Source organism: Macrotis lagotis, chromosome 1 (genome assembly GCF_037893015.1).
Source record: "Macrotis lagotis isolate mMagLag1 chromosome 1, bilby.v1.9.chrom.fasta, whole genome shotgun sequence".
NCBI classification, from domain to species: domain Eukaryota; kingdom Metazoa; phylum Chordata; class Mammalia; order Peramelemorphia; family Peramelidae; genus Macrotis; species Macrotis lagotis.
In genome coordinates, this window is record NC_133658.1 from 372,800,416 (window position 1) to 372,827,153 (window position 26,738).

Genomic DNA, 26,738 nt, shown 5'->3' on the forward strand with positions numbered 1-26,738 from the left:
ATAGAACTGGAGGGCAATGTAATGATAGAAAGAATCCACTGATCATCTTCTGAAAGTAATCCCAAAAGGAAAAGTTTTCAGGAATACTATAGCCAAAATTCAGAGTTCCCATAACAAAAAATACAGAAACAAACAGAATGAAGCAGTTCCAGTTTCAAGGACTCACAATCAAGATGACTTGCAGACCTGACAGCTTTTACTAAAAAAAAAAAAAAATTAGAGCTCTAGATATTGCCTTCCAATGAAGAATAATTTTACAACAATAAAACTGCAAAGTTGAGTAAAATCCTACAGGGGGAAAAAAGATTTTAATAGAATAGAGGACTTTCAAACATTTCTAATAAAATTATATGAGAACTAAGGCATTTTGAAATAAAAACATGAATCATGAGCAATTATTTAAGCATTATAATGTATTTAGCATTTATTGTAGTTTATTAAACATTTAGTTAAGCACTTGGAAAGGATGATACAGTGCTGATAAGTCTATACCTTTAGATGACTATAGACATATAAATATAATCTATGTCCATTAGATGTGTATACCTATTCTAATCCATCCATCTCTCTCTTCTAAAGTTGAGGTTAGAGGGAAAAAAGCATTTATGTAATACTTTGTTCCAGACTTTTTGCTCATATTTTCTAATTGATCCCAGTAAGAACTTTGCTTGGTAGGTTCTGTTATTATCCCTATTTTATATTTGAGGAAACTGAGGCAAACAGAAATTAAGTGACTTGCCCAGGATCACGCAACTAGTAAATATCTAAGACTGGATCTGAACTCAAGCCTTTCTGATTCCAGGTCTAGCATTCTCTCCACTACCTATAATATATAACTAAAAGTCCCATAGACAACTTGAACTCAAATGTCCAGATTAAAATTCATTATCTTCCCACTCCCCAAATTTTTGCCCTTTCTCCTATGATCTTGTTGAATTATAACCATTTCCCCAGTCATTCCAAATTGTAACATTAGTCACTATTAAATCTTCCATCTTTAACAAGCTGCTCTTTGAGGTTAGGAAGGCTTTTTCTTTTGTCTGAATCTCTTTTTGATGCATTTGATTCATTTTGATGCAGTGCCTGCAAACAGTTAATAAATGTTGGTTGAATTGATTTCTCATTCCCTTCTGTTTAGCTTCTGCTGAGATATCTATAAATAAGGAAATATTATCTATTCCTCTTGATACATGCTGGGAGGGGAGAGTTCTATATTCAAAATTGAAAATGTTATTTTTTGGTTCTAGTGTATCATGAATGGAGTCCTGCCATGATTTGCATTTCCTATAAGTCAGATGGCATTCAAAGTTAATGAATCACCCATGTGATTCACAAGTGTGCTCGGTTTTCAAATTATTTTATTTTTTGTTTTTACCACATAGCTCAAGTATCCAAGCTCCATCTTGTTTGGAATGTCATATTGCATTACAGTCAGAAGTGTTTTCATCAGTTGTCTCCCTGTAGACCATTCCAGTCTTATCTCCAGAATGCTTATATTGTGAAGGTTATACACTCTTCTTCTGACCCCAGATCCTTTAAGTGATAATCTAGCCATTCTTCCAGATCTTTCACCTGTTGTTCCAGGACCCTTAATTCCTGCTCCAGTTTCTCCTGAAGGACATCTAGGCTCTCACTCAACCACAATCCCATAGCCTTGATTGGTTTCTTCGATTGGTCCTTGAGTTGATTCTCAAGGTTCTGAAAGGCAGAATGTTAAAAAGTGATTCCCAAGTTCATCATGAGTTTCCCCCTTTCTGTTTAGTCATGGTACAATGATGGATCTGTCAACCTCAAATCCAGGATACTTAAACACATACGACAGCCTCTCATCACCATCTTCCTTCCCAATCTAAATTTAGTAAAAGAGTGAGGAAACCCAGAGTAATGTACTAGTCCCTAAGGATTCTTGCACTGGCTGGTTAATATGCTCAAGATATTACTCAGAAAGACATTATTTCCTAGCAATCTCCTTTCTCCCCCTTCTCCAGCTCATTTTTATAGATTTTTCCCAACTGACATTTTATTTTATTTTTCTAATTACACGTTATGAAAGTTTTTCAACGTTTGTTCACATGCATATACATCTTTATAAATTACATAATTTCTTTATATCCTCCCTTCCCACCCCCTTCCCTCAGCAATGAAGAGTCTAGTGAATATTGTGTGTGTGTGTATATATATATATATATATATGTATATATACACACATATATATATATATATATATATATATATATTTGCATTTTCTGAGTGTGGAATTAGGATGAAGGGAAAAGAGAGAAAACCATGAGACAGGAAAGAAAAAGATGAGAAATTTTTAAAAGGTGAATGTAGGATTCATTCAGATTCTGTAAGCTTTTTTCTTTTTTTTTTAGTTTTCTTTCTCTGAACATGGATAGCATTGGTCCATAACAAGTCTCCCAGGGTTGTCCTAGCTCTCTAAACTGCTGAGAGGAGTTGCATCCATCAAAGTTGATCAGCTCACAAAGTTCTCTTGGCACTGCTCCCTTTACTCAGCATCAATTCCTATAATTCATTTCATGATTTTCTAGAGTCCAACTGCTCATGATTTCTTATAGTACAATAATACTCCATAGCTATAATATACCCATAACTTGTTTAACCATTCCCCAATTGATGGGCATCCCCTCAATTCTAATTCTTTGCCACCATGAAAAAGTTGCTATGAATATTTTGGAACAAGTGGAACCTTTCCCATTTTTTATGATTTCTTCTGGATATAGGTCTAGTATTGGTATTTCTGGATCAAAGAGTATGATCAGTTTTATTGCTCTTTGAGCATAGCTCTGTATTTCTCTCTAGAATGGTTGGATTAGTTCACAACTCCACCAATAATGCATTAATGTCCCAATTCTACCACAATCTCTCCAACATTGATCATTTCCCCTTTTTGTCATCTTAGTCAATCATAGGTGTGAGTTGTTTTCATTTTCATTTCTCTAATTGGAAATGATTTGGAGCATTTTTTTCATGTGATTATATTTAGTTTTATTTTCTTCATTTGAAACCCCTTCAACCTCATTTCAAGAACTTTATTCACACAGAGAAATGTGGGCAAAGATGATAATGATGGTCTACTAATTCTTATCTGGGACCTAAATATATAGTGGACTTTGTAATGTTTATCTCATTTCACAAGCAAAGTGAGGAGGGAGGGGAAGGAAAGCCTGTGATACATGCTGTCTGTGGATTGTGATTTTGGACAGGTAGAAAGAGTTCTAATACAACCCTGAATAAGAGCATAAAGTTAATATGAGAGCATTGGGCAAGAAAGACTTTCTCCATTCCTGCTTTGAGGGAGAGCATTCATGGTTCTAAATTTTCTTGGTGACTGACTTAAGATATGAGAGAAGAGATAGACTTTGGAAGGCAGCCAAGTGGGCAAAGTTGACTCCTTAATATGTTCCTACTTTCTAGTTTGCTTTTCTACAGAATTTCTTGTTAAATGAGATCAGGATCCCTCTCTCTTGGCTGAGTCATGATCTTATCCTAATCTTGTGGAAAGATATGTTGAGTGCCTTCAGTCTTTGTATGTTACTTGTATATTCTTATCTGCATAATTTCTGCATTTTTGTCAGTAAATACTATTTTATCTTTTTCTAATAGCATGGAAAATTACCTTTCAACATTTTTCTAACATCCTGAATTTCAAATTCTTCTCCATCCCTCTTTTTCTCTTTCCTCTCCCCAAGACAGCAAAGCCATATAATATAGGTTATACATGTAAAATCATGTTAAACAAATTTCCTTATTAGTTATATCGTGAAAGAAAAATCAGAACAAAAGGGAAAAAACTATGAGAAAGAAAAAAACAAATTTAAAAAGTGGAAAACAGTATGCTTTGGTCTTCATCCAGACTTTATAGTTCTTTCTCTAGAAGTATATGGCATTTTCCCTTACCAGTTTTTTCAAATTGTCTTTGATAACTTTTTCTGAGGAGAGCTAAGTCTGTCATAGTTGATCATCACACAATGTTGCTCTTAATGTATATGTTTACCTGGTTCTACTCACTTCAGTCAGAATAGTACATATAAGTCTAGGTTTCTCTGAAATCTGCTTGCTCATCATTTCTTATAGAACAATCATATTCCATTGCATTCATATACCACTCCTTCTTTGACATCACAAAAAGAATTACTAAAAAATATTTTTGTAATTTTGTCCTTTTCCCTTTTTTAATGATCTCTTTGGGATACGGTCCTAAGTAGGACCAAAGGGTATGCACAATTTTATGGCCATAGTTCCAAATAGCTCTCCAAAATGGATGATCAATTTACAACTCCACTAATAGCGAATTAGGATCCACTTTTCCCTCAATCCCTCCAACACTTACAATTTTCCTTTTCTGTCATATTAGCCAATCTGATAAACATGAGGAGGTACCTCAATTAACATTCCTCTAATCAACCAATAGTGCTAATGCATAACTTCTGAGTTTTGCTCACCTTTTGTTTGAATAAATGAATTTACTCACTATTCCCTATTTGTGATGATCTTTTGTTAAATTAGAAGTTGATGAGAAGGGACTTGGCTGTCAATATAAACTTGAAGTATTTTCTTTTTTTTAAGGGAAAGCAACTAGGAAAGCTAATGACTTTTTTTCCTTTTCAATCTGAAAATTTTTAACCTAGACCAGAAATATTTTGGAGCAGAATGTGCTAGATTATTATTTTAGTTCTGTACCCTCTTTCTCAGGGAAGTTAGGTGGCATGGTGAATAGAGTGCTGGGTTTACAGTCATGAAGATTCATTTTCATGAGTTCAGAAATCCAGTCTCAAGACACTGTTGTGGATCCCGGCTTGACTCATTTACCTCATCTGTAAAATGAGCTGGAGAAGAAATGGCAAATCACCCCTGTATGTTTGCTCGGAAAAACCCAAATGGGGTCATAAAATGTTGGATATGACATAACAACAAAAATCCTCTTTCTCAGAGATGAATAGACTGATCAGCTTTGCTCCTATTCTTTTACTCCACTATAGGCAGGGATCTTAGTGTCTCTTGGAGAAAACTGGGCAAGATTCTAGAAATATCTATCAGTGTCTCCTTTCAAACTTCTTGTGTATATATTTAGGCATTCTATGTGGATATGCACATCTTAGTATGTAATACATAATCTTATATGTGCAAAAAAAGTTATCAACTTTCCTAGACACTGTTATTTGAAGAGCAAAATATCTCAAAAGTTTATACACATAGCCTGACCCTTTACCAGTGAAAGTTGGTACACAAAAGACCATCACAAATAATGAACAGTGAGTGAACCCATTTATTTAAAAAATGATGAACAGAAATCAGAGAAGTTATATATATAAGACTATACAAGAAAATAGACAAGAGTGAATAAACTTTTTAGAGAAAAAGATAGATGAAATCTTGACTCAAGCAAGAGAAAGGACCTGACCTCATTCAAGGAGAAATTCCCTGAAGTGTCTAGTTGAGGAGTGATCTTTGCCAGCATGACTTCTAAAGTCTATTTGTCTGTCTCTACCCATAGATCTTGAATTGGTTCCCCCAAAGTGTCTGGAACAGGGTTCCTCTCCCAAAAATCAGGAATAAAGAAAGGTATCTTCTCCCCAAAGGTCCTGAACCAATTTTTGTTTCTCATGTAGTTAGTTATAAAGGAGCAGAGTTGCCAGAATATGTATTCTATTAATTCAGAATCACAATCTGTAAATAGCACAGAGCTATCTCCCTCCCACTTCCTACCATCACCTCACCCCTTCCTGGAAATAGAAGATTCAGTTTATATATGTAATGCTATGCATGTGACTTATGGATATCTTGTAATAAATACCTTATATATAATCTGCACCTCAATACTCTACATTTGCATCCAATGTAATATCCACAGGCCATTAACTTTTTAAGGGGTATGAATGTGCGAGAAGGGATGTAATAGGCATGTTCTGATAGGAATTGAAATAGTTTTTCCCTTCCTGCCTTAGAAGAAAGCAAATTCTAAGGTATAACCACAACAGAGAAAACAAAACTTTCCAATTGGCTACCATGAAGACTGGGAGCTGGTTTAGGATACCCTGAGGGAACAGAAGAGGACACCCATAGGTAGTGAGAGAGCCATATCAAAGGACAAGGGAGTATATGAGTATATGAATGAGACTTGGTGATAGAACAAAGTGAGAAGCTGTCAAGGATCATGGTACCATGTTGAGACACCCAGAATGGGAGAGCAAGGGAGCAACCAATATCACCAGTGCTTACAGAGACCCAGACTAGGATTGAGAGCTGCCAAGAACAACCAGATCCATAGACATACAAGAGAGTTGAAAGGGTTGCTGCTAGAAAAAATGCTGTGCTTATTTCAGGGCAATTCTACTCATGAGGTAAGGACTTCCATAACTGGTGTTATGAATTTAGAGGACTATCACCTGAACCTAAAGGGATTATCATGGCACTTTAGACTGGAAGAGACCTAAGAAGTTACTGAGTCTAGCCCCCTTATTTTATGGATGAGGAAACTGAGAAAAAGAAATTGAACAACCTTCTCAGGGTCACAAAATTAGTTTAAGTTCCAGCAATATTGAGGGGGCCAAGATGGCGGAGAGAAGACAGGCACAGTTCTAAAGTCTCCTGATCTTTTCCCCATCTATCACATGAAACAAACCTCTTAAAAGAAATCCAAACCAGGAAACCCAGAAAGAAAAGCCAGGAGAGGAAAATCTACCTCAGGATTTGTCTCCCCCAGCAGCCTTGGCTGAGTACGCAGGTGAGTCTGAGCTCCCAGGGAAGATCAGCCAGATCAACAGCTGAATCAGAACCGGGAGTCTGAGGGCCCGAGAGCCGGACCTGCTGGATCAGAGGTGGGGCTGGATGAAGGGGGCTTGGGTCCGCGGGGAAGCAGAGGCGCTGGTGTTGGTGCTGTCCCCCTGGAGCTTGGGGAAGGGGCTGCTGGGAGAGGTCTGGTGCAGGACACCTGTGGACACCATCCCTGGGCTCCTCAGGTCTGAGAAACTCTGAGCCCACGCCTCCATGGCACTGAGGTCTCCTCCCAAACAAATGCAAATTATTTCTGCCTCAGGCCCAGGTGTGTGAGCAAAAGAACCAGCCCAGCTGAGGAATCACCTCAGGCCAGGGTAAAGCCCACCATTGAGTGAAGGCAAAAGAATTCAATAGCTCCAATTCACTCCCTCAAGCAAAGGGAGAAGGCCTCCCAACCAAGGTCACAGACACCCCAGAGAGGGCAACCAGCACCTCCTACTGGCCAGCCAGAGAAACTGCACTCAGTAAAGCCTTTAGAGATCCCAAGCCCAGGTGAACCAGCCCCACCCAACTCAAGGTCTTAGCATAATGAAGAAGGGTCAGCGGAAAGGTGGATCCATAGAAAAATTCCTGGAAGGGAAAGACCCCAACCCAGAGAGACCTGGAACATCTGAGGAGATTACAATCTGGTCTCCAGCACAGAAAGACTTCCTTGAAGAAATAAGGAAGGAGTTTAAAAATCAACTGGAAAATTTGGGGGAGACAATTAATACCTTGCAAAATGAGAATAATTCTCTCAGATCCTCAAATGAGCAAATGCAAAAAGAAATTAATTCTCTCAAAACCTCAGTTGGTCAAATGGAAAGCTCTTTCAAAAGTAGAATCGACCAATTGGAAAAGGTTAATGAAGAAAACTCCTCCCCTCCAAAAAATAATGGAGTCTACAGAAACTAATGACTCCATGAGACAGCAAGAGTCAGTTAAACAAAATCAAAAAATAGAAAAAATAGAAGCAAATGTGAAATACCTCATCAACAATACCACTGACCTCGAGAATAGATCAAGGAGGGGAAACCTAAAAATTATAGGACTTCCTGAAAACATTGAAGAGAAAAAAAAGCCTGGACTTAATATTACAGGATCTAGTGATGGAAAACTGCCCTGACATCATGGAATCGGAGGGCAAAGTACTTATTGAAAGAGTACATCGATCCCCACCAGAAAAAGATCCTAAAAGGAAAACACCAAGGAATGTTGTGGCCAAACTCCAGAACTATCAGATAAAAGAGAAAATCCTGCAAGCAGTCAGAAAGAAACAATTTAAATATCAAGGAGCCACAGTAAGGATCATGCAGGACCTGGCTGCATCAACTTTAAGGGATCGAAGGGCCTGGAATGACATATTTCGAAGAGCAAGGGAGCTTGGAATGCAGCCAAGAATCTACTTTCCTGCAAAGCTGAGCCTTCTCTTCCAGGGAAAAGATGGACATTTAACGAAATGGAAGAATTCCAAACATTTCTGATGAAAAGACCAGAGCTAAACAGAAAATTTGGATATCAAACAGGAGGTTCAAGAGACACATGAAAAGGTAAAAAAAAAGGGGGGGGGGCGGTAAAAGGAAAAAAATGCAATCCAGAAAGTTGAAACTGGCTATATCCAAGCATGGGCGGGGTGGGTAGAGACTCTCATAAATCCTGAGAATCCTGAGAAATGTAACTCTAACAGAGAGAATATACCTAGCCAGAAATGATGGACATCCATGACCTATCCATGAGACTGATATCTAATGGGATGTAACTGGCTTTAACTCCACTGGGGAGAAAGACTCTAATAACTCTCAGGAATTTGGACTCTATTCAACAGAATATACTGAACTAGAAGGGTCAGATACTCAGAATTTTCTATGACTTAGATAGAATGATCTAAAAAAAATACACTACCTCCCTAAAAAAGGGGGACAGGAAAGAGACGGGAGGAGGGAGGGGATTTAAAGGGACAAATCTCATTACACTAACAGGTACAAAAAAACCTATGATAATAGAGGGGAAGAAGGGAGTAGAAGAGAAACACCTGAATCTTCTTCTCATCAGACTTGGCTTAAAGTCAACCTACACATACTCAGTTAACTTATAAAACATCTAACCTTTCAAGAAGTAAAAGGGGAAAAGGGGAGGGGGGACAGAGAATGGGAAGGGGAGTGGAGGAAATAAGGGGAAATAACAAAAGGAAGGGAAGGGAACAGGGAAAGGGGAAAGAAAGGGGAGGGAGTGATATAGGAGGGCAAACACACTGAAGGGGGTGGTATTCAAAAACAAAATACTGGGGAATATGGATAAAAGCGGTGGGGGGGGAAAGGGGGAAAAATACAAATAGAGGGAAGATAGCACAGAGGGCAATAAAGAATTAGTAATCATAACCTTAAATGTGAATGGGATGAACTCTCCCTTAAAATGTAAGCAAATAGCAGAGTGGATTAAAAACCAGAATCTTACAATATGCTGCTTACAAGAAACTCATTTGAAGCAGAGAGATACATATAGAGTAAAGGTAAAAGGTTGGAGCAAAATATATTTTGCTTCAGCTGAAGTAAAAAAAGGGGTAGCAATCCTTATCTCAAACAAAGCAGCAGCAAAAATAGCATTAAAAGAGATAAGGAAGGAAACTTTATCCTCCTAAAAGGTACCATAAACAATAAAGTCATTTCAATATTGAATATATATGCACCCAGTGGGACAGCACCCAAATTCTTAGAGGAGAGTCTGAAAGAATTACAGGAAGACATAGACAGCAAAACTCTACTAGTAGGAGACCTCAACCTCCCGCTATCAGATCTAGATAAATCAAACCATAAAACAAACAAGAAAGAAATTAGGGAGGTAAATAGATTGTTAGAAAAATTAGATATGGTAGACTTATGGAGGAAACTGAATGGGGATAGGAAGGAATATACCTTTTTCTCTGCAGTACATGGAACTTATACAAAAATTGACCATGTATTAGGACATAAAAACCTAATGATCAACTGCAGAAAGGCAGAAATAGTGAATACACCTTTCTCAGATCACAATGCAATAAAAGTCATATGCAATACTGGGCCAAGGAGATATAGACCCAGAGCAAATCGGAAACTGAATAACCTCATCTTAAAAAATGAGTGGACCAAAAAACAAATTATAGAAAGAATTAACCATTTTATCCTAGATAATGATAATAATGAAACAACATACCAAAACCTATGGGATTCATTCAAAGCAACTCTCAGGGGATATATATTATAGCTCTAAATGCTTATATGAATAAATTGGAGAAAGAGGAAATCAATGAACTAAACATGCAACTAAAAAAATTAGCTATAGAACAAATCAAAAATCCCCAATCAAATACCAAATTAGAAATTTTAAAAATCAAAGGAGAAATTAATAAAATTGAAAGCAAAAAAAACTATTGAATTAATAAATAAAACCAAAAGTTGGTATTATGAAAAAACCAATAAAATTGATAAACCTCTGGTCAATTTGATTAAAAAAAAGAAAGAAGAAAACCAAATTGCTAGTATTATAAATGAAAAAGGTGAACTCACCACCAATGAGGAGGAAATTGAAGTAATAATTTGAAATTATTTTGCCCAACTTTATGCCAATAAATTTGATAATCTAAGTGAAATGGATGACTATTTACAAAAATATAAGTTGCCCAGGTTAAATGAAGAAGAGATTAAATACCTGAACAACCCTATCTCAGCAAAAGAAATTCAACAAGCCATTAGTGAACTCCCTAAAAAAAATCTCCAGGGCCTGATGGATTCACAAGTGAATTCTACCAAACATTTAAGGAAAATTGGTTCCAATCCTATATAAACTCTTTGGAAAAATAGGGAAAGATGGAACTCTGTCTAACTCTTTCTATGAAACCAATATGGTACTGCTACCTAAACCAGGAAGAGTTAAAATAGAGAAAGAAAATTATAGACCTATTTCCCTGATGAATATAGATGCAAAAATCCTAAATAAAATCTTAGCAAAATGACTACAACAAGTCATCACTAGGATAATACATTATGATCAAGCAGGATTTATTCCAGGAATGCAGGGTTGGTTCAATATTAGGAAAACTGTTAGTATACTCAATTATATCAATAACAAACCTATCAGAAACCATATGATCATATCAATAGATGCTGAAAAAGCTTTTGACAAAATACAGCATCCATTCCTATTAAAAACACTAGAGAGTGTAGGAATAAATGGACTGTTCCTTCAAAATAATGAGCAGTATCTATCTGAAACCATCAACAAGCATTATACTCAATGGGGAGAGGCTAGAGGCATTCCCAATAAGATCAGGGGTTAAACAACGGTGCCCATTATCACCACTGCTATTCAATATTGTATTAGAAATGTTAGCATCAGCAATTAGAGAAGAAAAAGAAATTGAATTAGAATTGGGAAGGAAGAGACAAAACTCTCACTATTCGCAGATGACATGATGGTCTACCTAGAGAATCCCAAGAAATCATCTAAAAAACTACTGGAAACAATTAGCAATTTTAGCAAAGTTGCAGGTTATGAAATAAACCCCCATAAATCCTCAACTTTCCTATATATGACTAGCAAGAAACAGCAGGAAGACCTAGAAAGAGAAATTCCATTCAAAGTAACCTCAGACAGTATAAAATACTTGGGAGTCTATTTGCCAAGACAGACTCAGAATCTTTTTGAAAACAATTATAAAATACTTCTCACACAAATTAAATCAGATTTAAATAACTGGGCAAATATCAACTGCTCATGGATAGGTAGAGCTAATATAATAAAAATGACAATTCTACCAAAACTAAACTATCTGTTTAGTTCCCTACCAATCAAAATTCCAAAAAATTACTTTAATGAGCTAGAAAAAATTGTAAGTAAATTCATATGGAGAAATAAAAAATCAAGAATTTCCAGGAGCTTAATGAAAAAAAAATGCAAACGAAGGTGGCTTAGCACCACCAGATCTAAAATTATATTATAAAGCATCAGTCATCAAAACTGTTTGGTATTGGCTAAGAAATAGAGTGGTGGACCAGTGGAATAGACTAGGTGTAAAAGCAGGAGAGGATTATAGTAATCTGCTGTTTGATAAACCCAAAGAGTCCAGCCATTGGGATAAAACCTCCCTCTTTCATAAAAATTGCTGGGAAAATTGGAAGTTAGTATGGAAGAAACTTAGATTAGACCAACATCTCACACCCTTTACCAAGATAAGATCCAAATGGTTACAGGACATAGACATAAAAAACAATACTATAAGCAAATTACAAGATCAAGGACTAGTCTATCTGTCAGATCTATGGAAAGGGGAACAGTTTATGACTAAGGAAGAGTTGGAGAACATCACTAAAAACCAATTCGATGATTTCGATTACATTAAATTAAAAAGTTTTTACACAGGTAAAACCAATGTAATCAAAATCAAAAGAAAAGTAGTAAATTGGGAAACAATCTTTACAACTAATGATTCTGACAAAGGACTCATTTCTAAAATATACAGAGAACTCAGTCATATTTTTAAAACAAAAAGCCATTCCCCAATTGACAAATGGTCAAAGGATATGCAAAGGCAATTTACAGATGAGGAGATCAAAGCAATCCATAGCCATATGAAAAAAATGCTCTAAATCATTAATTATTAGAGAAATGCAAATTAAAGCTTTGTTGAGGTACCACTTCACACCTCTCAGATTGGCCAGTATGACCAGGAAGGATAATGATCATTGTTGGAAGGGATGTGGGAAATCTGGGACACTATTACACTGTTGGTGGAGCTGTGAACTCATCCAACCCTTCTGGAGAGCTATTTGGAACTATGCCCAAAGGGCAACAAAAATGTGCATACCCTTTGACCCAGCAATATCACTACTGGGTCTATACCCTGAAGAGATGAGGAAAAAGGGTAAAAACATTACTTGTACAAAAATATTTATAGCAGCCCTGTTTGTGGTGGCAAAGAATTGGAACTCCAGTAAATGTCCTTCAATTGGGGAATGGTTTAGCAAACTGTGGTATATGTATGTCATAGAACACTATTGTTCTATTAGAAACCAGGAGGGACAGGATTTCAGGGAAACCTGGAGGGATTTGCATGAACTGATGCTGAGTGAGATGAGCAGAACCAGAAAAACACTGTACACCCTAACAGCAACATGGGAGTGATGTTCAACCTTGAAGGACTTGCTCATTCCATCAGTGCAACAATTGGGAACAATTTTTGGCTGTCTGCAAAGGAGAGTACCATCTGTATCCAGATAAGGAGCTGTGGAGTTTGAACAAAGTACAAGGACTATTCCCTTTAATTCAGGAAAAAAAAAACCAGATGTCTTATGGTTTGATCTGGTTACCTCTGAGAATTCTGTTATCTTTAAGGATATGATTTCTCTCTCATCACACCCAATTTGGATCGAGGCACAACATGGAAACAAAGTAAAGACTGACAGAGTGCTATCTGTGGGGTGGGGTGGGGGGAGGGAAGCAAGATTGGGGGAAAACTGTAAAACTCGAATAATATCTTTAATAAAAATTTTAAAAAAATGAAAAAATAGTTCCAGCAATATTGAGAACATTTTTGAGTGACTAAGCCATTTTGACCATTATAAATATCAAATCAATGAAGAGGACTTATGATGGAAAATATGCTGGCTTCATCCAGAGAAAGACCTGATAAATAGAAGTATGTTTAGAATGATTTCACACACACACACACACACACACACACACACACACATTTGTGTCTAATATGTAAAGCTATCATCCTATAAGCATAATATTAATTTTTTGCATTTATGGCAATAGCTAAACTTTTGTTTCTGGTATGGATTAAGTATTTATCTGTCATACTGTGAGGGTAGCTAGCTGGCACAGTAAATAAGAACACAGGATTTCAAAATTGAAAGATTCCTCTTCCTGAGTTCAAATCTGGTCCTGTTATACTTACTGGGACAACCTGGGCAAGTCAATTAGCCCTGTTTGCCTCAGTTTCCTTAAGTATAAAATGAACTGGAGAAGTAAGTAACCCACTCCAGTATCTTTGCCAAGAAAACCACTAATGGAATCATGAAGAGTCAGACATGACTGAAAAATAATTGAACAAATTCTATTACTGTACAAACACTTTCCATCATCTTCATGGTATTGGATCAAAAGTATTTCATTCATCATTCACACAGTCTATGGACATCCTTTGAGTATTATGGGCAAAACCCATGTTATTTTAATTTTGGCCATCCATTTGCCATTTCCTATTTCACATTACTTTAGTATCTCCTACTAAAGAGAGCACCTACAGAATTGTGTAAATTAGAGCAAGTCATCCAACATATCTTTATTCAGATTATTTATCTTTAAAATAGGCCAAGACCTGCTTAGCTCAAGATTTGTGATAATTAATGATAATGATTATGAAAGTGCTTCCAGTATTCTGGAAGCACTATACAAATGCAAGATGTCATCTTCTTACCCACCCTTTACCTTTTAATCCCTCAAGATGCCAAGTTACACTTGCCTTTTTTCTTTTCCCCTGTTATTCAGTTATCAATCAAGATATATTAAGCATTTATTATGATTAAAATAAAATACAAATGCTTTGAGATCTAAAATAAGTATTCAATCTACCCACCATTTTCAATCCTGAAAATTTAGTCATCAACTTTTGTGAGATTTTCTAACTGGCTCTAATACAAAACTGAGGAAACCTCAGATTATTCAAGCATAATATATATATATATTTTTCAGTATTTCTTGTGTTCATCTTTTCTTTAAAATGAGATTGAAAATTCTTTGATGACAGGGACTATTTCTGGACTTCTTTAATGCTCTGATAGCATCTAGCATAGAGCCATCCATGAAACGCTCAACAAGGACCAAATTATTGGTACAAAAATTTAGATAGTATATGATAAAGTGCTGAATGTGTGATGTGGATAATAAGGGGGAAATGTTTTGGAAGAGATGGTAACCACTGCATATTATGGTGCCTAGGGAAAGGTTTATGAAGGTGGTTATCTCTGAATTGGCCCAATAGGATTTGGATGGTGACAAAGACCAGTGGAATAATGGGAATGAGTGTGGCTTTTTTTGTTGATCCTTAGGGATAGAACTGCCAGTCCAGGAGAGATCTGTGTGAATGTTTTACTTCAAATCTGGTTTCTGGTTCTGTACCTTGGAAACTCCATGATTCTGGTAGTAATTACATTCTTGGATCCTTTCTGAGCTCTCCCAGTTTTTTCCTGAAGCCAAGATACAAATATTGCAATTCAATTTTACAAGAAAGGGACAATAAATGTATAAATATAATATATATATATTCTTTCTTATCCCAGCCCCAACTCTGGAATGGAGAAAGGAGAGGGAATGATGTTTATAGATTAAATCAGACTTCTTCCCCAAATATACCTCCATTCACCTGCTCCCTTGCCTTTTTTATTTTCATTACAGACATTCAGGGAGCACAAGTGGTCTTACCTGAAAGCCACATGCTCATGTACAAGAAAAAAATCAGCAATAACAGGATGCTCTGCAGGCCAAGATGAAGAAACGGGGAAAAGGGAGAAGAAACAAGAGGAGAAGTTAGACTTTCCTGAGGACAGAGACTCATCTACTGTTACTTTACTTATAACATATAGTGAAGTATGATACTTTCTATAAGAATTTATTTATAAAGTTATAGCAATAATTTTGAAAGACTTGGTAAGTTTGATCAAAACAACAACTCATCATCATGAGATTCATGATGAAACTTATTTAGTATAAATTGAAGCATATCTTTTTTCTTTATTTTTCTTGTCTTATTACTATCATTATTATTTTTATTTGAAACATGGCTAATGCAGAAATTTGTTTTGCATATCTAGACATATTTGTAATGGGCTTTGTTTTTCTTGCCTTCTCAATGGGTAAGGGAGGGAGAGAAGAGAGAGAGAATTTGGAATTGAAAAAACTGAATTTAAAAAAACAAATTAATTAGTTCAAATCAGCAAATATTTGTTGAACGTTTACAGTTATCAGGACTGTGCCAGGTCCTATAAGGCTATAAAAGTAATACATAGTACCTGCATTCAAGGAATTTGTAATCTCATTTTAAAGATAAGATTAGCAAATGGAATGGTGAAAAATGCATTTTATGTTTGAGAAACATGAGATTTTTCTAGGTAAGTGCTAGAGTCACCTTGAAAGTCTCACAAAGAGCTGGTTGTTAAATTTTTAGTATGAGTATTTACTGGAATTGGAAATTGGTAAAAGCTAAAAATCAAAAATTATTTCTTGTTGATTATTTCTTGATTTAAAAAGATAGAAGAAATTAGATTACACTTAAAATTAGATCATTAATGTATACATAATATAATGTTTAATAATTATAATGTAATATATAATTAAATGTCATTTTAGTTATGTCCAACTCTTTGTGGTCCCACATATTACAATATAATATGTAATATACATAGATATATAGATACATACACACCATCCATATACCCCATTGTTAAACTTACAATAGCAAACCCTAGATAAAGGCTGAGGTACCCAAGATTTAAAAGATAATAGAGCAGTGGCTAGGTGCCGCAGTGGATAGAGCACCGGCCCTGGAGTCAGGAGTACCTGAGTTCAAATCCGGCCTCAGACTCTTAAAAATTACCTAGCTGTGTGGCCTTGGGCAAGCTATTTAAAACACCATTTGCCTTGCCAAAAACAAAACAAAACATAACAAAACCTTAAAAATAAAAGATAATAGCTAAGGAGGTGTTGAGGTATATAAAGATTAAATGACTTTCTTAGTCACCAAAACTAGATTTTACTGGCTCCAGTATCTACCATAATCCAATAGCCTTCATTATCTGAACAGATTTTTAACCAATCAACAAATATTTTATTAAGGGCCTCCTATTCCCAGGCACTGTGCTAGATCCTGGAGATACTCATATAAAGAACAAAGCTATCCCTACTCGCATGGACTTCATATTCTAATGGGTGAGATACAGGTAAAAATATCTATTTATATATTATATTATATTATATTATATTATATTATATTATATTATATTATATTATATTATATTATATTATATTATATTATATTATATATGCACACATGTATATGTACATAAACACTCACAGAGCATAAATATGTGAATAAATAAAAATATTGTTATGTCATTTCAGTCATATCAGACTCTTTGTAATCACTTTTGAGATTTTCTTGGCAAAAATACTGGTTTGCTAATTCCTTCTTTAATTCATTTTCCAGCTGAGAAAACTAAGGCAAGGATCACACACGTTGGTAAGTATCTGAGGCCAGATTTGAATATATGAAGATGAATTCTGATTCCAAGCCCAAAACTCAAACCACTGAACACTTACAGTTAGGAAGGATGACTTGAATGGTGAGCCAACAAAGGAGACTGAGGAGTGGCCAGATAGATAAGAGGCAATCTAGGAGAGAGTATCACCCCCTCCCCCCAAACCAGAGGATAGTCAAAATAGTGAAAAGCAGCATAAAGATTGAGAAGGAGAGGGATATGAAAAGACCATTATTAGATTAATCAGTTAGAGACTCTTGGTAACTTTGGAGAGAGTAGTTTCAGTTAAGTGATGAAGTTATAGTGGAATGAGTAATGGATGAAGTATCAGTGTTATATACTAGGAAAAAAGTGTTGAAGCTAATTGTTAATTCATATTAATATAATAAAAATTATGCTTCTACTTAAATTAGTTGATGGATTTAGAGCTATACTAATCAAATAATCATATACAGATATGTTATAATCCTAGAAAGAGTAATAAAATTTATTAATTTCAAGGAAAATGATTTTTTTAAAGTAGTAATGAAGGTAGCTTGATGTTACAAGATCTCAAAATGTATTATAAAGCGGCAACAGTTCAAAAAAGCTTTTCAAACACTGATTTAAAAACAAAATTATTTGTCAATGGAATATAAAGAAAAGAATTCAAAGATAGAAGTTCATTATTTGATAAACTAAAAAAAAGAGTAGTGAAGCTCTATATTTGTTGAGCACTTCTGGAAAACCTGAAAGCAGTTTGGCAGAAATTAGTTTTAGATCCGCATTTTATACCACATACTGCCAGATGCTCCAAATGTATGAGAAACCTAATTCATTATACAAAACAATTTAGAGAAGAAAGAAGGAGATGCTTCTTACAGCAAAGAGGGTGATTCAAAAGGGCAAGATATACCTTTTGATTACTGTATATGAAATTAAAAAACCTTTTGTATTGTAAATACCATTTTAAAAACTGTTGTATATAAAATAACACAAAATGCATATAGAATAAAGGGAAACTGCAGCTGAGGGAAAATTTTTTTCATGACATATCTTTAATAAACATCTGCTCTCAAGATACTTAGGAAATGACATAACTATATTACAAGAGTAGATAATTGGTTAAAGGATTAATCAATCAATTTATTAAATCCCTGCTATGAGCTAGGCACTGTGAGAGGCACTGAGGATAGAAATTTCAAAAATGAAATAATTCCTATTCTCAAAGAATTTATATTCTATTTGAACAATTTTTAAAAGTTGAATTATAAATGATCAGTGACCCATGAAAAAGGCTGCAAATCACTGATAAAAGAAATGCACATACAAAAATAAGTTTTTTGAAAGGCAATGGGATTTAGTGGCCACACAGCTAGATAATTATTGTCTGAGTCTGGATTTGAACTCAGGTCCTCCTGACTCCAGGGCCAGTGCTCTGTCCACTGCACCACCTAGCTATCTATTATTATTGGGGGGGGGGGTTGGGGCAGTAGGGTTGGGTGACTCGCCCAGGGTCACACAGCTGGGTGATTGTTAGGTGTCTGGGGCTGGATTTGAACTTGGGTACTCCTGACTCCAGGGCTGATGTTCCTTCCACTGTGCCACCTAGCTGCCCCTATTATTATTTTTTAAATTTAATTTTTTTTCTCTTTCCTTTACTTTATTGCTCATGAGGGTCTCTATTTTTGGGGAGTGGGGTATTATGTTTACTCTTAAACAAGAATATTTTAGTAATGTATAAAAAACATCATTTGCACAAAAATAAAAATAAATAAATATTTAAAAAATTTTAAAAATAAGGTTTATCTCATTCCTAGAAAAATTGGTAAAGATGACAAAAATCTGAAACATTCATTGTTTCACAGACTTTGAGAAAGTATACACATTAATGCACTGTAGTTAGAGTTATGTATTGATATTAGCATTCAATAGAACAATTTAGAGTGATGCAAGGAAACATTGAATTATTTATTCCCTTTAATCCCATTACTGGATATATACACTAAGGTGGTTAAATACAGAAATAAATATCCAAAATTCCTCCATCCCTCCATCCCCCATCCCTCCATCTATCTGTCTATCTATTTATCTGTCTAAGCTTTAATGAACAAGAAACAAAGTAGTATCTATTGAATAATTTTTGAATTGATTGTGGTATTTGACTGTAATGAAATCTTACTGTGCAGTAAGAAATAATAGAGAATTCAGAGAAGCATAGAAGATAGACATCAACTGATACAAAGTGAAAAATCAGAACCTGGAAGAAGAAAAATGAAAAATATTTTATGAAAAGACAAAATATTAATAATTAAAAAGCAAAGATCTATGATCCTGGAGAATTATAAATCATAGAATTATAAAGCATACCGATTTCCCTTTGTCAGGGAAGGAGGCGGGGTTATGGGGTAGAATGTGACATTGATTATGTAGTCTCTGTATTGACATTATCTTTGCTTAATTTTTTTTAAATATAAAAGAGGGTTCAATTCTTGGAGGACTGGAGATTGGGGTAGTGAACATAGTATAACTGTGATATAAAAACAAAAGAAATTAATAAAAAAGTTTCCAAAAATAATATCAAGTCAGAATCAGAGGACTTAGTTTAGACTCCTGATCCAGCTACTTATTAGCTCTATATCCTGTAATCATACTTCTGTGACTTTTGGTTAGTCACTCCCCATTTTCTGGGTCTCAATTTCTTCATGTGTTAAATGAAGGGATTTGACTAGATGATCTTTCAGGTCCCTTCCAGCTCTAAATCCTGTGTACTTTAGGGCCACAGTTCTATTGCTGGTTCTGCCAACCTATGTATTAATTGTCATCAACTACTCTGCTTGGTTTCAACTCTTATATCAATCATCCCCACTCCCCCCCCCAAGATAAACTCATCACCTGTAATCTTATCATGGAGATTGATTTAGTCTTGGTACTCAATGTCTCCTCAGTTGTTGCTTCCCTTGGATTGGGCAGCTGAAGGGAGGAGCAATAAATTCCTTTCAAAGCTTCATTTTATAGAGGGCTCAGAATTGTGCTCCACCCCCCTTCAGATTCTCATTTAGTGGCCTCCCTCCCCTCTTCGTTTTTTTGTTTTTTGTTTTAGCTTTTTGAATATTGCCTTTCCCTATTCTATGGTAAGTTCTTTGAGGGCAGGGACCACCTTTCTTATTTGTATTCTTAGAGTGTAGCAAAATGTTTGGCATGTTGTTTTTCAGTGGTTCAGTCATATCTGGCTCTTTGTGACCCCACTGACCATAGAGAGATAGGATCTAGGCCTATATGGATTGATGATGTTGCTGTTTGTGATCTCATGAATCATGCTGATCATGGGGTTTTCTTGACAAAGACACTGGAGTGGTTTGCCATTTCTTTCTCTGGTGGATTAAGGCAGCTAGTTCAAATGACTTCTCCAGCTTGTAACTCAAGTTACTCAGGTCTTCCTGACTCTAGGTCCAGTACTCTATATATGGAGTCATCCAGTTGTCTCCATGTTGCATGTAGTAGACAATTTTTTTTGGCAAGGCAATGGGGTTGTGACTTGCCCAAGGTCACACAGCTAGGTAATTATTACGTGTCTGGGACTGGATTTAAACTCAGGTCCTCCTGATTCCAGGGTTGGTGCTCTATTCTAGCTGCCCCTTAATAAATGTTTTTTGATTGACTAACAGTGGGCAAGTTGCTTCACTTCTTCTGAGGCTGTTTCCTCAGCTCTAAAATGATAATCATAGGGCCTGCCTACCAACTTCTGATAAGATAATATGTGAAAGTATTGCTAATTGATAAAAAAAGAAGGAATTATTGTTAATCATATTATGATTAAAGACCAAAGGAAGGGGTGGAGGCAATAAGTCTAAGGCACAGATTCTTCTTGGGAAGATTTGAAACAGAAATAACTCATAATATCAAAAAACAACCTGTAACCAAATGTTTGATCATACAGTTCTTTCTCCTAGGAAAACTATATTTGAGGCTTGGGTCAGAAGAACGAACCCACACTTCAGACAGTATGGAATACATAATTCCAAGGACTCCAAAACAGAGCTAGCAGAAAGGTAGCTAGGTCACAAAGTGGGTAGAATGCTGGACCCAGAGTCAGGATGATCTGAATTCAAATTTGGTCTCATTCACTTTGCCAGCAAAAAGCTCTTTCACTTAATTTCATCACCTATAACATGCAACTAATACCAATATTTTCCTTATAGAATTGTTGTATCAGATGAAATAATATTTGTAAAGCACTTGGCAAATCTTACAATACTATACTGTTGTTCAGTTGTTTCAGTCATGTCTGACACTTTGTGATCTCATTTGAGGTTTTTTTGGCAAAGATACTGAAATGGTTTGCAGTTTCCTTCTCCAGCTCATTTTCCAGATGGGGAACAGAGGTAAATAGAGTTAAATGACTTGCCCAAGGACACAGCAAAGTAAGTGTCTGTGGGCAGATTTAAATTTAAGAAGGTCCAGATTAAATATTCTATCCACTGAACCAGCTAGCCTGCTCAGAGACCAGTAAAACAGTAAATAATCAAAAACTGAACAGAATAAACATTTATCAAAAGCAATGGCTCAGAAATGAGCTAATAGAAATGGTCTAATCTCACCTGTTTTCTCTCTATAGCAACACTGGCAATTCTTCTGGATGAGTCTGCTTTTCTTTTCCAGACAATACCTACATGTCCAACCTGCATAGTTTAGGTAAAGATACTGAAAAGTCAAATCATTTCAACTAGACCTTATGCCAGCTCCATCTCACTGACTGGGTTTCCTTTCAAGACTACCTGAAACTTCTCTTCACTCAGATGTCTCACATCATCACACTGATGTCATAAAAGGTGATGACTTTAGTTTGGGCTATAGCCTAGTGGGCAACTAAACCCTCTGGAAAATCTAGTATTATTTATGTGAGTGCAGAAGCCTGTAGTAGGGATGGTCTTAAATAAGTTTAGGCAGTAGGATTATTTTGCTTTTGGTGCTCTTTTCCCAATTCTTGGCTCACAAATTAAGCTCCACTGCTGCATCCTTGTCAAAATTTGCCTTCTGTGACAATGTCTTATACTCATTTAATTACTTCTCTCCCTACCCATTTTAGTTTTTCATTATTAGTTAAGTAAATAAGAGCTAATTACTATAAATATGTTCATCATCTGAAGGGATTTTCAGGTAATGTAGCAGACCATATAATTTATCATCATAAAAGTCAATTATTTTTAACATGGGATAGTAAGACTCTTAGGTTGTTGTATGAGAAAAAGAGTAATAGTTTAAGACTTGATCTGATTTTTTTCCCTTTAAAAATGTTAATTCTTTTTGTTCTTATATCATAATCATTTATTCTCATTATATTCCTTTGAATATACCCTCACTCTCTTCTTGGAGCTTCTTTGACTCAGTGAGTTTTTCATTGTAACATATCAAAATGGTCAAAGCCAACTCACAGAGCTAATGACAGAGAATACAAATGAAAATTCTGATTGTTTGCAAATCATCGTCTCCCATCTCTCTAACAAAAGGAGGGGAAGTAGATTTCCTCATATTTTCTCTGGGGTCATTAGAATTATACAGTTGTTGTTCCATTGTTTTCAACTGTGTCTGACTCTTCATGACCCCAGTTAGGGCTTTCTTGGCAAAAATCGGTATTTGCCATTTTGTTCTCCAGTTCATTTTCTTTTTTTTCTTTTCTTTTTGTTTTTGGCAAGGCAATGGGATTAAGTAACTTGCCCAAGGTCACACAGCTGGGTAATTATTATATGTTTAAGGTCAGATTTGAACTCAGGTCTTTTTGACTCTAGGGTCCATGCTTTCTACACTGCACCATGTAGCTGCCCCACCCAGTTCATTTTCCATATGAGGAAACTGAGGAAAACAGGGTGAAATGACTTCCTAGGTTCACACAGAAAGTAAGTATCTGAGGCTGAATTTGAACTCATGAAGACGAGTCTTCCTGACTCCAGACCAGCACTATGGCATCACGTAGCTGCCCTAATTAGATAGTATTCCTCAGTTTTCTTTTTCTTTACATTACTTTTAACATTGTGATATTGTTTTATTAGTTTCATTTATTTCACTACTTTTCAGTTCTTGAGAGTCTTCCTTTGTTTCTCCAAATTCCTCCTATTCTTGATTCTTTTGCCATAATGAAATCCCATTACATTGGTCATTTTAAGTATCCAATTCTTTTTTTCCTGATTTTTTGCTAACATGAAAGTACTGCTGTGATATTCTGAAATATGGGGAGGCTTTCTGTCAGTATTTGATATCCTTGTATATATTACATTCAGTGGGATTCTAGGGTCAAAAGAAATGAACATCACCTAAACTTTTTGCATAATTACAAATTATTTACCAGAATGATTAGACTTTACTGCTTCACCAATAGAATATTCATGATTCTAGGGTAGTTAGGTGGCACAGGGGATAGAGCAATGGCCTTGGAGTCAGGACAGGAATTTGAATCTTGCCTCAGATACCTGACTCTTAACTGGCTGTGTGACCTTAGACAAGTCACTTAACTTTGATTATCTTGCATCCAAGACTATATCTAGTTGATCTGATTCATATCTGGCAACTGGACCCAAATGACTCTGGAAGAGAAAGTGAGGCTGGTGATCTAGCACAACACCCTCTCACTCACATCCAATTCATGTGCTTGTCATGACATCACATCCTTGATGTCATGGTTTTCTTCAAGAATGAAGGACAAGGGGGCGGCTAGGTGGCGTAGTGGATAAAGCACGGGCTCTGGAGTCAGGAGTACCTGGGTTCAAATCCAGTCTCAGACACTTAATAATTACCTAACTATGTGGCCTTGGGCAAGCCACTTAACCCCGTTTGCCTTGCAAAAAAAAAACCTAAAAAAAAAAGAATGAAGGACAAATATCATTAGTGATTCTATCTTCTCATAATCCCAGGAACATTTGCTATTTAAATATTTTGTCATCTTTATCAGTTTTTCTGAGTGAGGCAAAACTTTTTTTAGTAGAAAATGTGTGTTTCTCCTAATAATGATTTTGAGAAATCTTTCACATCTTTTTAGAACTTTTTTGGAGAATAATTTTGGCCATATATATATTTTGCAAGTTTCTTGTAGATACAGAAAATCAGACTATTTTCAGATTTACTTGATTCCAAGACTCTTTTACTCAACTGACAGTTTCTTAATTCTAGATACATTGATTTATCCCTACCAATGTAATGCATTTTATGAAACAAAAAGCAAGTATTTAAAATATACATGAGCTTGGTGAAGAGAGGAACAAATATGCTCATAAACCAGATTGAGCCTGCATCATCTGAAAAGCTCATTGATCATAATGATTGAAATGATGAGATCCCAGTTCATAAATCATCATTTATGTCCCTCACCCAAAGAGCTCTTTGATGATGAGTCATCATATACATATCTCACCACACATATCTTTTAGCCATTTAACACCAGGGATGGGATGAGTCACCTTTACCATTACATAGGAATATTTATTTGTGGATGCTTTCTTTTCTGGTTTTCTATCAGCTAGTTCCTCAATTCTCTGTCTTGGTAAAGTATGAACATCTAATAACTACTAAGGAATCTTAGTTCATTTCAGAACCCTGTTTCTCTGTATGCCTTAGGGAGTCCTTTCAAGATCAGCAAAAATAAGGTCACAATATAGGTGGATTTTCATGAGGTCCCATTCCACATAAACACTATGATTAAAAACACAGCTCACAATCAAAGCTGGGGTATCAGAAAGCAGTCCCTTTTATCAATATGGTACACCTAACCTATCTTCACAAGTTTGCTTTTTTTACAATGTTCATCCTAGTTTTTTGCTTTGGAAATAAACATTAACTATGGCAATGACTCAAACTATATTGCACCAGTTTGTCATCTTAATGGCTGAACTCATGGTGACTTGATAGAATATCAATCCTACCATATGAGGAAATATGGCTCTGCCTTTTCTCCCTAGTTACTTCTGTGAACTTTCAAGGAGAGACAGACTCTATCTAGGTTCAACAAATCCTATTTCTAGTTGTCTAGAAGTAACTGCATTGAATTTTTTCATGTGAAGACATTTTAATTTTATGTAATCAAAATGACCTAATTTCACATTTTTCATTATCTCTCTTCTTCTTTCAGTTAAAAATTCTCCATAGTTATAAAAAAAGACCCTCCTAGAGGGTCTTTTCAAAAGAGAGCCATTTGAAGGTGTGATGAATAAAATTTTTAAGAGACATAGTTTCTGGGTAATCAATAATCAATTTTATTAATTTTAGCTGGCAGATATTTAATAAAAATGATATTTATTTCTTTTTCTCTCATATCCAAAGACAAATCATGGTGTTCACTTCACTCAATGCTTATATATCCTTAGAAGAGTGGGTATTTCTGACAAGAGGAAACAATCTCTGATTGGTTAAAATTAATAAGAAAATGAATATTATAATGAGAGATGGCCCTATTCTAATGAAGGTTTGGGTCCCTGACTTTGATCTTTTCACTTAAAAACAAAAAGAGACTTACTTCAAGCCAGGTCACTCCCACCTCTGAAAAAGGATCCATCTTCCACCAGTCAATGAACAATGGTGGGGTAAGAATTTCACCTAGTTGGGGCAAATTCTTTGGGCAGAGTCAGAAATGCTCTTGAGATGCTAGACTGTGAATGAGGAACTAGAAAGGAGAAAAAAAATCTGTATTTTCCCCCTCCCCATTCCATTAATTGTTTATTAATATGAGAGAAATAATCATTTCTATGCAGGGGCTTCCATGAAACCTAACAGCAAAGTAATCATTTATTAAGCATCTACCATGTGTCACACATTGGGCTAGGTACCATTGATACAAAGACAAAAATGAACTCGTCCTTGACCTTAAAGAGTTTACATTCTACTAAATTCATAGAATGTTCAATGTGGAAGAAACCTCGAAGACAATTTAGTCTAGCCCTATCATTTTTACAATGCAGTAAAGAAGATCAAGACACCCAGACCCTTGTCCAAGGTTCTAGTGATAGATCTAAGATTGAATCCAAAATCTCTCAGAACAGAGCTCTTTCACTTCTCTGAAATTAAATAACAGTTTCTCACCAGCTCAAAGGCACTTCCAAAAGTTATTTGTGATCACAGTTGAAGGGCTTTCCCATGTTCATAACTCTGAGCTGATTGGATGAGTTTTTTCCTAGTGGAAACATTTCAAATGTCAACTACAGATGCATGGTGACTGCAATTAAGGTAATTGCTGCACATCAATTGTAATAAATTACAGAGTCATGGAAAAGAATATGACTAAAAACATTTTCTGGGAAACCAAATTGATTCCTCCAGGAAACTCTTCTGAATAGCAGCAGACAGCTTTGTGACCTTCTGTCATTCACTTTGATAAAAATTTCCTGGAGACTCAGCAAGAAGGATTCTGAAGAGAAAGGAGACTGAAGGTAGTGGGGCTACTATTGGGGTAGGAGGCATTGAAGGTTAAAGATAGGACATCAGTAATGGGCAGTTGGGAAGAGTTTTTGTTGTTCAGTCATGTAATCATGTTTAGTTCTCTGGGACCCTGTATGGGTTTTCTTGGCAAAGAAATTAGTGTGATTTGTAATTTCCTTCCCTATTGGATTAGGCAAACAAAGGTTAAGTGACTTGCCCAGGGTCACACAACTAGTGACTATCTAAGGCTAGATTTGAATGCTGCACTAAATACTATTTCATTGA

At 35.7% G+C, this 26,738-nt stretch overlaps 1 protein-coding gene across 3 annotated transcripts; it reads right to left on the minus strand.

Moving 5' to 3' along the window:
* Nucleotides 1–1,341: 1,341 nt before the first annotated feature.
* Nucleotides 1,342–21,840, minus strand: SMIM23 (small integral membrane protein 23). Of its 3 annotated transcripts, XM_074229729.1 has the most exons (5): nucleotides 21,653–21,840; nucleotides 17,134–17,205; nucleotides 15,241–15,292; nucleotides 14,938–15,005; nucleotides 1,342–1,698 (listed from the first exon to the last, which is right to left on the minus strand). In XM_074229729.1, exons 1-5 carry the CDS (start codon nucleotides 21,737–21,739, stop codon nucleotides 1,492–1,494), a joined length of 486 nt encoding a protein of 161 aa, XP_074085830.1. In that variant the 5' UTR covers nucleotides 21,740–21,840; the 3' UTR covers nucleotides 1,342–1,491. The 3 variants fall into 3 exon arrangements, with proteins under 3 accessions (XP_074085830.1, XP_074085838.1, XP_074085846.1); XM_074229737.1 differs by lacking the exon at nucleotides 17,134–17,205 and having other exon boundaries at nucleotides 21,653–21,839; XM_074229745.1 differs by lacking the exons at nucleotides 17,134–17,205; nucleotides 21,653–21,840 and adding an exon at nucleotides 19,947–20,234.
* Between the last annotated feature and the right edge of the window lie 4,898 nt (nucleotides 21,841–26,738).